Source organism: Seriola lalandi, unplaced genomic scaffold (assembly GCF_002814215.2).
Source record: "Seriola lalandi dorsalis isolate HSWRI2012SDOR001 ecotype SW California unplaced genomic scaffold, Sedor1 jcf7180002054945, whole genome shotgun sequence".
Lineage (NCBI taxonomy): Eukaryota > Metazoa > Chordata > Actinopteri > Carangiformes > Carangidae > Seriola > Seriola lalandi.
This window is the reverse complement of record NW_019525496.1, coordinates 3,886,608-3,899,408: the sequence shown is the minus strand read 5'-3', so window position 1 is coordinate 3,899,408 and position 12,801 is coordinate 3,886,608. Positions and strand designations below refer to the sequence as shown.

General features: G+C 38.9%; 1 protein-coding gene across 1 annotated transcript; it reads right to left on the bottom strand.

Annotated features, from left to right (window-relative positions):
- Positions 1-5,602: 5,602 nt before the first annotated feature.
- On the bottom strand, positions 5,603-10,088 carry LOC111644941 (potassium voltage-gated channel subfamily V member 2-like). The gene is made up of 2 exons (XM_023393922.2): positions 8,725-10,088; positions 5,603-7,043 (listed from the first exon to the last, which is right to left on the bottom strand). Exons 1-2 carry the CDS (start codon positions 10,057-10,059, stop codon positions 6,777-6,779), a joined length of 1,602 nt encoding a protein of 533 aa, XP_023249690.1. The 5' UTR covers positions 10,060-10,088; the 3' UTR covers positions 5,603-6,776.
- Positions 10,089-12,801: the final 2,713 nt, after the last annotated feature.

The window sequence follows — 12,801 nt, the reverse complement described above, 5'->3', positions numbered from 1 at the left end:
AGGAAGTATACACCACCTCAGCATCAGCAACATGCACGCAGAAGTGTGACAATGCCCTACTGCCAAAAAGCTGTGGTGTGTAACTTTCCATTTTGCTGCTGCAGGTGCATTTTTGTACTCTGTGTTTCCACTGTCATGTTTTTCTGTCATTTGTTAAACCACATTTTGTAGAAATGCTTTAAAGCAACCCTTTTTGTTTTTGTTAAACCCGTTTTTACTTTACTTTATTGTAGAATCATTTTTTTCTTACTCATTTAAATTATTTCAACTATGAGCAGTGTAACAATTTTATTTGTATTCATTCATTGTAGCTGTGTTGTTTAAAAAAAATGTTGTAAGCAGATCACTGTAATCCTTTTCACCCCTAACAAGTTCCCATCACCAGTCCTCAGGAGATATTTTTGTTTTGCACTACAGTAGGTGAGAGCTAAGTAAAGACGAGAAGCATTCCAGTAAGTCCAGCTGTATTTTTAATCAGCCCTGTTATTGTTGTTGTTCTAATATTAACCTGTCCTGTAGATATTAGGTAAGGCCTCTGGGCTTTGGCATCCTGAGCTGTTGAGGGCAGTCAAAACAGTGTTAACGCTAATCTGAAAACAAAAACTAGGTTTAAACGATCCTGCTGTAAACACACACACTTGCTTAACTGCAGGTGAGCTGAGGCTGAACATGTCTGTGCTCGAGCCATCTCAGGTCACAGGATGACAGGCTATGGACGAGGCAAGTTCCATAACAAGAGGATGTGAGCAGGTGAAAACACTAATCATTTGAAAGACTCCTATTTCTTTTCTTCTTAGCAACGTAGGGTTTAAATGTTTGGTCAGTCTTCAGGAACATGAATGCTGTTTTTTTTCTTCAATAAAAAATACACAAAGTTTTTCCATAGATATATGTATATATAAAATCAGCAGTGGAAATAATTTATATCAACATTTTTGAAACCCACTTGTAGCTGAAATGGTTATCTGATTCCCAAATGCCCATCAAAAGACATTTTTCAAGCTGATAATACCAAAAAATTCCTACATCCAGCTTTCAGTTGTGAAAATTCACTGCTTTAATCATTTGTGACAATGAACTGACTTCACCTTACAGATAATGAAAATAATTGTTGGATTTTTTAACTCAGTCTGTCTTCATCATGCTAAAGTTGAAAATTAATGTCCAAAAGAAATGAAACACTGTGAAATAATAGTGGTTTTATGGCTGTAGCTAATGTTTTTCACAATAATTCCACATACAATTTAAGCATTTATTATTTGTCAGAGGCTCATAAAACTTCATTTGTAACACAAGGGGAGGAATTTAGGGGAAAGGTATACAATGCTTTTCCCATTAAAATATTAATAAATTACCATTTTACATCTTAAGGAGATTGTTCCTATGATATCTATGCATCTACTTTTTAAAATTATGCCAATGCAATAAGTTAGACCTGTCAAAGTTCTAGTGAGATCCACAAAGGTGTTGATGAACACTTTTCATTCTCCCCATTTCCAGGTAGGACAAATGAAAAACATCCTTTCGTCTTTTATATGATGACTTGTGAGTTTTAATTGCAAAACAAGTTATCACTATAACATTACATCTGTCTCATATGTGCTGTAACAGTTTCTGGGAGAACACCAGTTATACAAAGGTCACATTTGAGAAAACAAAGACAAGGACTACAGTGATCATGTACTTCTGTATTTATGACATGGCTTCATTACAAACATGAACATAATAACTTATGAGGCTGCATTTGCAGTGTTACAACGCTGAGTTCAAGAGCCTTATTTATAACATGTAACTTAAGTAAAATTGCTGTATCTGGCAATCCAGAAAAGTGTTGTGTTATTCAAGGTAACAGTGGACACATCCACAACATGGGAGTGCTTGACTGGTTGTGACCTGACTTTGTCATTGTTACTCCAGAAAAAGGAGGAAGAGGGCGGAAATTGCACATCTACGGGGACATCCTCACATCGCCCTCCAAGCTTTACTTCAGAATGGTATCTTCGCTCGCTGTAGGGAGGAAAGTCAAATATTCAAGGTTAGTCAGTTTGGGATTTCGCATGATTCACAATCATGAGGCAAAGTGTAATATTTTGTTGTGTAAACTGGTGTTGCTATTATTGTGTTTGCCTGTATGAGCTGTGCAGCATACAAATGTATGTGTGTGCAAACTGGAGCCTGAATAGCTGACATGTGCATAAGGCTGAAGAGACTACCTTCTGCTAGCTGCTTGGCAATCCGCTCCTGCTCCTCACGGGCCTTTTTCTCCTCCTCTTCAATCCTCCTCTCTTCAGCTGCGATAGGCTTCAGGTGATCTGACAAAAAAAAAAAAAAAAAAAAAACATTAGTGAAGGACTAAATCGCACCCGTAATCAACTACATGCATTGTATTTCAAAATTACATCTGCTTACATCATCTAAAGTGAAGATCTTGTTGAGCTTCACCAGGAAACATGCTTGTATATAACTTATATATAATGATCTTAAATCTTTAAAGTGTTCACACCTCCGTATGTAAAATGCTGCAGTAATTTAGCACAGATTATTCTCCTCTGTCAGTTTATAAAAACAACTGTTACAACACTGACAGATCAACTGTCTCTAGTGTTTTAAACATAATGATTGGTGTGCAAAATTTGGTCCAAATCATTGTTACATTTAGTGGATTAAAGTGGGTTGATCGCAGCGCATTGTTGCTGTTAAAGACACTACATGATGACTATTAAGAGTAACGCACCATATCTCCTTTTGCCATAGATGATGCCAGCAATCAAAGCTGAATACCTGGCTGTCTGAAATGGAAAGGGGGATACACATTAGTCAAAGTCACAAAATCTCAAATTAGCTGATTAAGATTCAACACAGGTCCACAGTATCTGGAAGTACACAGCAGTTCTTGACACCCTTACATAGCAGCGCTTTCTAACACCTAAGAAATATTGCTAAAGTGTGTCCCTCTTTTAACTCAACAAGACAACAACAATTAGCCTACTGTAATGCTCTTTTTACTAATCTTCCAAAAAAGTAAATCGAGAAACTACAGCTAATTCAGATGCTGTTAGACTTCTAACGAAAATATTACTCATGTGCTGTCTACAGTACATTGGCTCCCTACGTCTTTTAGAATTGAATTCACCAGTCCTACTTGTATACAAAGCGCTTAAAGGTTTGGCACCGTCTTACGTCACTCACACTCTGTCGTTTTAAGTCCCTCCACGAGCCCTTAGATCCTCTACAGCAGGTCCTCTAAATATCCCAAAAGTTCCCCAGACTAAAACTGGGGAAGCAGCCTTCATTCATGATGCACCTAAACTGTGGAACACCCTACTAAGAAATATTAGAGGGGTGGGCTCAGTGGACATTTTTAAAAGGACAACTGAAAACATAACTGTTAAATCAAGCTTTTAATGAGCTCTTAAGTTTTTTTTTTTTATTGTATTCATTCATGCAATTTTTTCATTAAATTATTTATTTGATCAATATTAGTTTATTTTAATCTTTTTTTATGATTGCCCTTCTTTAACTCCTTTTTATACTTGTCAAAGCACTTTGTGCTGCATCCTGGAAAGTGCTTTACAAATAAAATGTAATCTTATCTTTTCCCACATCATTGCTACATCCACTTAACTCCACAGCGTTATAGCGCTGCAGGAATTTATTGAGACCATGTTCATGTGAACAAAACACGCAAATTAAATTGGTTTCCAGAGTGTAAGAACCCACTCTTAAGTTCAGCAAACACACAATCCACCGTGAAGCATTAGTTTCATTCAAATATAACAACCCGTCACTCTGTCTGCAGTAGTGGGCAGTAACAAGGACACCTTGAATTAAATAATTATAGGTTAACTTTTTAAATCGAGATAAAGGATGCCATATTATATGTTAAATGCCTCGTGTTGTATAAATATCCATAATTTCTTATGACTTTCTTATTTATAAGCATCAGCTACCACTACGTCGTTTCAATGACAGCTTCTCCTATTAGCTTTTAGCAACGCCAGGAGTCATGTCCGTCAATGCACGTTGCGCTAAACAATAATATTAATCAACTGCGTTATTAAGACCTAATGCAGCACACCGGTAACCATTCACTGGCCTTTGTTTAACTGCAGACTTCAGTAACGTTGCTAAGTTACAGTTAGCTAATGGCTAGCATGCTGCTGAGCTAATGGTTAGCAGGTTAGCGTGCTCTGCGTAGATAGCAAACTGGAATACAACTGCAAAGGTCATTTTACAATGAGACACGAGCAACTTTTTTTATCACAGCATATTTGGCAACACAAACCTTAATCAAAGGCGACACTGCAACTGGAGGAGCCATTGTTTCAGAGGAGGCTAACTGCTAGCAGCAGAGGTCACTTTACCAACGCAGAGGACTGCAAGAGAAGACACGTCTTCTTCGTTGAAGTATTAGTGCAGCTGATATTCTCATTGTGTATGCGCTGCCATCTTCTGGAGTAAATGGTTCCTGGCATCGGAAACTAGATCAGTTGCGTTCGCCATAACGTTTAAGTTTATTTAGTGTATTTGTCATTGTAACTGTACAAAATACGGTTGATATTAAATATAGAAAGATATTGAATAACAATATTCCCTTCCTTGCCATAAATATTAATCATCTATAAACAAAGATCACTCCATATCCAATTATATTTTATAAATGTAGAGTATCAATTAAATGTTAGTAATTTAAATAGAATAGAATGGAAACACACTTATACAATATTCATGATCCTAATTTTAGTTGCATAGATTTCCCATTCAAACTACTAGACAATAACCTCCCTCCATACCATGTCATATGCTTTCTGCACATCATAAAACACTGCAGCCTTGTCTCTTTATTCATTGCTCTCCATTCTCTGAAAACGGGGTCCATAATTCCATTACTGAAATAATACTACCACGTGGGACAAGAGACCTTCGGCATCTGTCATGATATTTCTGCATATCTACAAACCTGACAAATACAAAGTTCTGGTTCACGACGTAAGTAAGCCCCTTGCTTAATAGAATATAAAACAATGTAACTCATATAAATCTTTCCTTTTTACAGACAGTCATATTCAGATAATGTTGACACTAAGTCGGAGATGTGTTAAATGAGTTGTAGTCATGTTTGTTGTGTCATTCAACTGTGCCTTGACAACTGTTGCTAATATTTTATGCTCCCTTTTTTTTTTTTTTTTTTTACATAAATGGAGTTGGAAAAATATTGCATAGACCAATCTGTGTGTGAGGTGCTGCTGAGTTTCTCTTTTTCATGCATTGTCCAATCAGTGGTCATTTTGAAGTGTTGCAATTTCTTTAGATTATAATTAGCTTTCATTGTTATAGACAGCCTTTTGTCTACCACAGGCTGTGTTAAAATTGCCAGCAGCTACAAAATGCTGAATATCTCAATAGTATGTGTTCTTTCTCTATTATGGCATCAATAGTTATTAGTGAACTAAAATTGGAGCATCTTATTAAACACCCACGAAAGGCTTTTTGCTATAGCAAAGGTCATCCAGGAGAGGGCAGTAGAGACATATGCAGGGAAACAGGTCTGTGTCTGCCAGTTCTCAGGAAGTTGTAGTATTTTAGTCAATGAGGAGAATAGTTTCATGAGCAGGACAGTGTTTATTGACAACAGAGTATCAGACAACATTGTTTGATACTTTGCAAGTAAGCCATACTTTGCATACTTTGTAGGCAAAATTACTGAACATTGCAAACACATGAAAAGCAGCACCGGTGTTTCAAGGTTTAGTACACTTTGCAAGCCCCTGCAGACCTCCTGTGCATGCACACAGTTTTAAAACATCACAGTTGCAATTAGAAGATAACTAATATTAGCTGCTGAGATCTATATTCATACCTAGTTAAGCTGCCTCTGAAAAGCACAACGTCCAAAATCAGTGGGGTATGGAGTTGCATTGTGGATTAGCAAAAAGCTCTAAGCCTTGAGAGCTGCTATGGTGATAACAAAAGCTTTTTCATTCATTCTCTTGTGGCCCGAATCAAATCAGCAAAGTCTGACCTCTTCACCCAAATAGTAGGATGCTGACATTACACATTTTCATTGTGGGAATTTGAACCAGGAGGACTGCTTTTAAAACATAAAAAACTTCACTGAAGCCACACTATACTTATACTGAGAGAAGTATTCAAACCCAAGGTGCCATATTCGTGCAGATGCACCACCACATCATATTGACATGTTGTAGATGTGTGTATCATTTTATACACGTTTCCCCAAAATTCTTTCTGACATATTTGATACAGTATATTTGAAAATATTTTAGATTTTGTAATGATGCATTTAACCAGTTGGTCTGGCAGGGTTTAAGAGTTTTAAATAGTATCACTAAACAGGGACTTTGTTTTGTGAAACTGCTCTATATGATAATATAGAGATATGACAACGAGGCTAAAGTGAAAATCGTATGGAGTGTTTCTTTTTTTTATGCCTCTGACTATCAAATAACAAAAATAGTATTTTCTGAATAGAAAAGTAAACATTTTCAGAGGTCAATCAGTCATACTGCTTAATATACCCCCCCCCCAAAACTGTTTTCACTACTGACCAGCTTGGAGAAGGTGTGTGATCTTGCACCAGCTTTCCAACCACAGATGCTGCCAATTTATTGGAATACACAGCCAGATGTGCCACTACTGGGGAAATAACCCTCATCTTTTGTTCGTGTTACACCTGTTTGTCCCCATCACATACAATTTTTTCCACAGTTTTACAGTCAATCATATATTTCTTTTTTTAAAAAGTACATAAGAAATCAGTGTGCGTGACAATGGCGTGGTGCAAAGCAGTGGTTGAGCTTTTTCGCTGTCCTCTTGGCAAATCTGATCCTCCCTCGTTTATTCAGGGAGGCTGTGTACTGATTGGACTTGAGTTTAGAGTAATAGTCTGAGAACTTGTTGAAGAGGATGGATATGGGCAGGCCATTGAGGATAATTCCAAAAGCGATGCAGATGAAAGCAAAAAGACGACCCAGTATGGTCTCTGGGTAGACGTCTCCATAGCCCACGGTGGAGATGCTGACCTGCAGGGGAGAGGGGAGAGCAGTCAGTGTTGATGGAGAAACAGGAATCACAAACCTAACCAGCACACAGGTTCAGTCAGTCTCCTGGTTAGTAGACCTTCACTGACCCATGTTATCATTTTGCCAGTAAATTGGGGCATTTCACAGTTTCCCTGTGTGAGACAGCAAAGTGAGCAGTAGTAGAAAACAAAGGAGTATTGGATCCAAACTGTAAGCCTGGTGAATATATTATCATAAAGACAGCCCCAGTTATTCTGTTCCTAATCCAGTGACACAGGTGAGTATAAATGAGTATAAACAGTTAAACCAGAATGAACAGAACACACTGTAACAATGTAAGTATCAACCAATCATAAGTCTGGAGCCCCTCTCACTGTAAACACTGTTAACACAGGAAAAAGCATACACTGATTTGACCAGAGTATGCAGACTATAAAACCCCAGTACAGCTTGCTAATTATGGTGTGTTATATCATAATGGATTTACTTCTACCAGTTGGGGAAGAATTCTCTAAGCTTCTGTATCGCCCTACTTTGTGCTGTAAATTGTCTGTAGTCAAAGTAATAAAAAGCTAAGCAAAACCAACTATAGGTTGCTGATGGTTAATTTAATGCTCACATAATTATACTTCCACCAAAAATATTCAATTGCCCATTAAAATATTTTAAATTATAGATATAGATCACAATTTTATCCTGTTATAGCAATAATATATAGACAGTCACCACTGTGTGGTCATTAGCCCACGCTACAGTCTTTGGAAAAAGTGGTAGGGCTGTTAAATTGCCCACTCAGGTTTCCTGCTTCTTCTTCTTCTTGCTGATAGTCCAACAGTCTGGCTGTATTGTGTGAATTTATTCAGGGTGTATCTGACTTACAGTGAGAAGATGGACATGCTAACAGACTGCAGCAAACCTGACCCAGAAGTGGGTGTTCCAGGGACTCAAAGACGACACACAATTCTTTTCCCTCTGTTCATGCAAATACAGCAGGAGTCACTGGCAGTGAGTAGTGCTTAAAGTAACCTTTACCATACCCATTACTATGATTACAAGGATTATCGTTTCCTTCCCCAGGATTAGAGTTAAGATTGTACCACTTGGTCAAAGAGGGAGGACAATGATCTGATAATGGGTGTGTTCATGGCAACAGGCAGAATCAAAAGTTTGTGTTAGCTGTTTAACTCATATAAAGACATACAGACATTAACCAGGTTATTCCACCTTTCTTGCCAAGATTGAATCAGTAAAAATACTGTGCGTGATAAAAATACAATCTGTAGTTTGAATCTTTCCGTTGACCACGCAAGTCACACATACCAAAGCACGAGGAGACTCACCCTGGAGTAGAGCTGACCTCATTGTGTTTGGTAAGCCAAGTGGTGTTGGAGTGTAATCTAATAACATTACACAGTTAACACACCATTCAGGGACTATCTCAGCATTAAAGTAATTGAAGGACAGGGCACTTCATTATACTTAATTAAATAGGTTACTTTGGTTTGTTACTTGGGTAAGTGATCTATACAACATTTCTAATTTTAAGACTTGTATGTTTTTTTAATATCTCACATTCTGTTTATTCTGTCTTTAGGATTGCTGTGTCTTCCCTCTGTGTTGTCACTTTAGATTATATTCTCCAGGTCTTTTACACTACTACGTTTTACGAAGATTTACTTACAGCTGCCCACCACCACGCATGAGGGATGCTGGTAAAGTTTGTTTGCGGCATGTCATGCTCCACGGTATAAACCATGGCAGAGAAGCTGAAGATGCCCATGGCGATGAAGAGGAAGAGGCAGCCCACTTGCTGGTAGCACTGACGCAAAGTGAAGCCAAAAGCCCGCAGACCTGTGGAGTGTCGAGCCAGCTTCAAGATACGAAAGATTCGCATCAGTCTCATGATCCTCAACACTTGCCCCAGCTTTCCCACCTGCCCCACCGCCTGCATGTCAGCCTCGTGCTTCATGTAGTTTTCCTCATTGTCAAAGAACTCTAGGATGGCCTGCAGATACTGAGGCAGGATTGCGATCAGGTCCACGGTGTTGAGCACACTCCTGCTGAAGGATTTGATGTCAGGAGTGGACACCAGACGGAGCAGGTACTCCATGGTGAAGAAGGCGATGCACATTGACTCCACGTATTCCCAGTATGTCTTGCCACTGAGCTGACCTGTGGGAGTTCTGTATTGCATCTCCTCCACCGTGTTGAGAGTCATGGCCACCAGGGAGATCAGGACAAACAGACTGGAGGCCACAGCCATCAACTTGGCCTTAACAGACGAAAACGGCTTCTCCATCAGGTTCCAGATAGCTCGGCGCTTGTGGCCCATGAACATGTCATGAAAGAGCTCCTCATTCTCCTCGATCTCCACCTCGGCCTCCAGCTCCCTCTGGATCTTCAGCTGGTCATTCAGCTCATCCTGCCTCTCCTCAAAGGAGATGCGGCAACAGCGGTGGGTGTTCTTGATCCTCACGCCCCAGTAGTTGATTTCCTCCAGGAAGTTGCGAGGACACAATTCATCCTTGATCCACAGCACCCCAGTCCTGTAGAAGTTGAAGATGCTGTGGAAGACATCTGGGTCCCTGTCAAAGAAGTACTCGTTGTTGGTCACAGTGTAGTCGTCACACAGGTCCAGCTTCATGTTGTGGTCAGTGTAAGTGGCCAGTCTTCCTATTCTGGTTTTGGGGTATTTGGCAGCCATCTTGTAGGCTATCTGATAGGGCTTCCCCCCTACATTGATATTGATCATGTAATTTCTCTTCGAGGGTGAGGGCTGCTTGGAGAAGCTGTAGGGAGTACTGTCATCTTCTTCATCCTCATACTCAGCGTAAATGTCGTAGATGTCTCTGCTCAGCTCCTGCATGGAGTTCCATGTCTTCACGCAGCTTTCCTTGGCTAGTGGGTAAACAATCTCAGAGGGTCTTCGATTAATATCCGAATCAGTGACTTTGTAGTTGGGGAAGAGACTCTGTCTCCTGTTCCACAAGTTGGCCACCTTGCTGGTGCTCCCCATGTCGATCCCCCCAGACTACACAGCAGACAGAGCGCTCAGACCAGCCAGCATTACTTCTGTCTAATACCCCCTTCACCTAAGCATGGAGGACAGGAGCAGGATGCCTCATGGCCCCATTAATGTTGCTGACTGAGAGGATCCGCGTGCTTACAGGACATCTAAATACCATTATCCCCTGCTGAGCTGCCTGGCTGACATGACGTTGGCTTCGTGGCATATCTCACAAATGCCCCTCAGGAATTCACCCACTTTTAGCCTATAAATATTTTATGATTTGAATTTATAGTGCTAACATCTGATTTGAGTAATTTAAAGATATAAGTTACAACTCAACTGTTGTTGTGCATTCATTTATGAATGCATAGGCAATGTGTCTTGCATTAATCTTTTTGAAATCCCTACAGATTACTCAAGGAACTCATATTGGAAGGCTATGATTGGAAAATACCATTGTGTGTGTTTTTAGTTACTTTCACGTTGCTTGTGGGAAAACTACAAGACTATGTGACCATTTCTTTCTATATTTATTACAAAATACGTTACAAATTTTTATTATAGTAAAAGTCTTTTAAGAATTGACTCTAAATTGTTTATGTGGGTTGTTATTTATGTACTGCTTTAGGACTCCTGCACTGAAGGGGAACAAAGGAAGGCTGGTGGATACATTAAAGAGGATAAGGGCTTTAAGCATTAGCCTACTTCCTAATTGGGAGGGGTGCAGGATTCTTTGGACATGAGGTGTGTCTTGGAAATAATCTTTTGTTTTTATATTAAACCTATAGAGAGAAATCTGCTGGAAGGCTGTGACATGCTATAACACGTTACCTTAACTAAGAGATAGCAGTGGTTAAACCAGATGAGATTTCTACTCAGAAGAAGTCCAGTATCTAACATAACAATGCAATTGCAATTGAATCCTCTTATTGGATACCAGATCACTGTCCTGCTGATTAACACCTGACCAGAGATGAAGTTCTGCATAGCTGCTGTTTGATGACATGATGGACAGTTTATTTTTTTATTTATTTGTAGTTTATTAACCTTTATTTACCTCTCTGATGCCAACTAGTTGCTGACTAGTTAAAACAATTAAGGATTTAAGTTGTTAAAGCAGTGACATTTAAATAGAGCTACCAGACTTAGGCTAGGCTTGTTAGTGTAGTGTGTCAAAAGAACTAAAGGTGAGCTGGATTTGTCATGATAACCACAGGGTCATACTGGGAAGAAGAGGCCAAAATGAAAAATGGAACTGTTAACACTTTTGGTATATGATATGATATACTGTATGATATACAGTATTTGAAAAACGTCATGGCTACTGATGCGAAGTACTCCACAATGAAGCTATGTAACTTTTAAAAGAGGAAATAACACAATCTTCTTCTTAGAAAATAAAAGTTGAATTCCTAAACAATGAAATGCACCTTTACTCAAATCAGTAGTCTCAAGGATTTTGCTGCTACAGCCTTACCTGGTCAGGTATGACTGGTTGTGTGACAGCCTCAGTTGGATGTCTTTATGACTCAGTGGTTTTATTACTAAAGATAAACAAGCAACTGACTCAAGAACATATATTGAAGGGAGATTTGATCCTATGATTGCTGCTTGCCGCCATCTTATATGGTATTCACCCTGGCATCCCCCCCCCCCACTCTTTACTTGATAGACATCAGATATAACTAATAAGTAAAATGTAGTTTGTACTTCAGTGAGCTCATATACGTTTTACTCCAGTTCTTATTTGCAGGAGAGGGAGGAGAAACAAGTACATTTTCATTCTGAGTCAAAAGCTTTTCCATATTGATCCAGTAACAGCCAAGGAAGCAGTACTTTGTAAAGCAAGCACCAATGTATATCTCCATACTTGCAATTTCACTGGGATTAATATCATCTGCTCTCAAAGTCTATGGTTGTCCGCAAGATTTACGGATCAAATTTAGTAAATTCCGTTCAAAGCTGCTTAGTAAGACAAGAATGAGGGTTATAATCCTTCCTGTAGGTTTATAAAGCCCCCTGTCATATATATTCTCTGTTATTTACAGCTAAACACAGTTTGCTCTGTAACAATAACTGGCAGTGTTTAACCTGACCTTTGCTCATGTGATTACAGGGTCTGCTCTAAATAAGGAGACACTGGGAATCCTTATGTTTTTTTTTCAGCTAGACTTATTTTCCTAAAAACAATGCCAACATTTTCAAAATTGCAATAGCAAATTTCACAACAGTTTACACACCACAAAGACACAAAATTGTGTATACTTTTTTGACCATAAAGGCACAATGAGGTTAAACATGGAAAATCTGACTTTTGTGAATGCCAAGAATATTGGTGACACATGAGTCTTGTGATAGGAGTTGTTTGCACCCATTAATTAAAGAGCTGCTGGGTTTGACAGCACATGTCATTGTGAGTAAGATTGGCCTTAAAAATATTATCTGTTTAAATGTGTGATACTTTGTTACTAATAGCATTCAAGAGAAGCAGCAAGACTTATCTGAGAATAGGGTAAACTGCTCATAGCTATATTTTTGGTAAACATGTGTCATGGCAGCATTTAGTATGAAATGAGTGGAAAGTTATTTCTTGTAATGCACAAATGAATCCAGCAGATGGTGGTATCACAGTCAGTGAGAGGCAAACCAAACCTGTCACAAGTGAAGCCGACCAAGAGATTCAGTCCTGTTTTCTTCTTTTCAAGTCTATTATTTTTATTTTTATTTTTTAATTTATTGCTTTTGAGA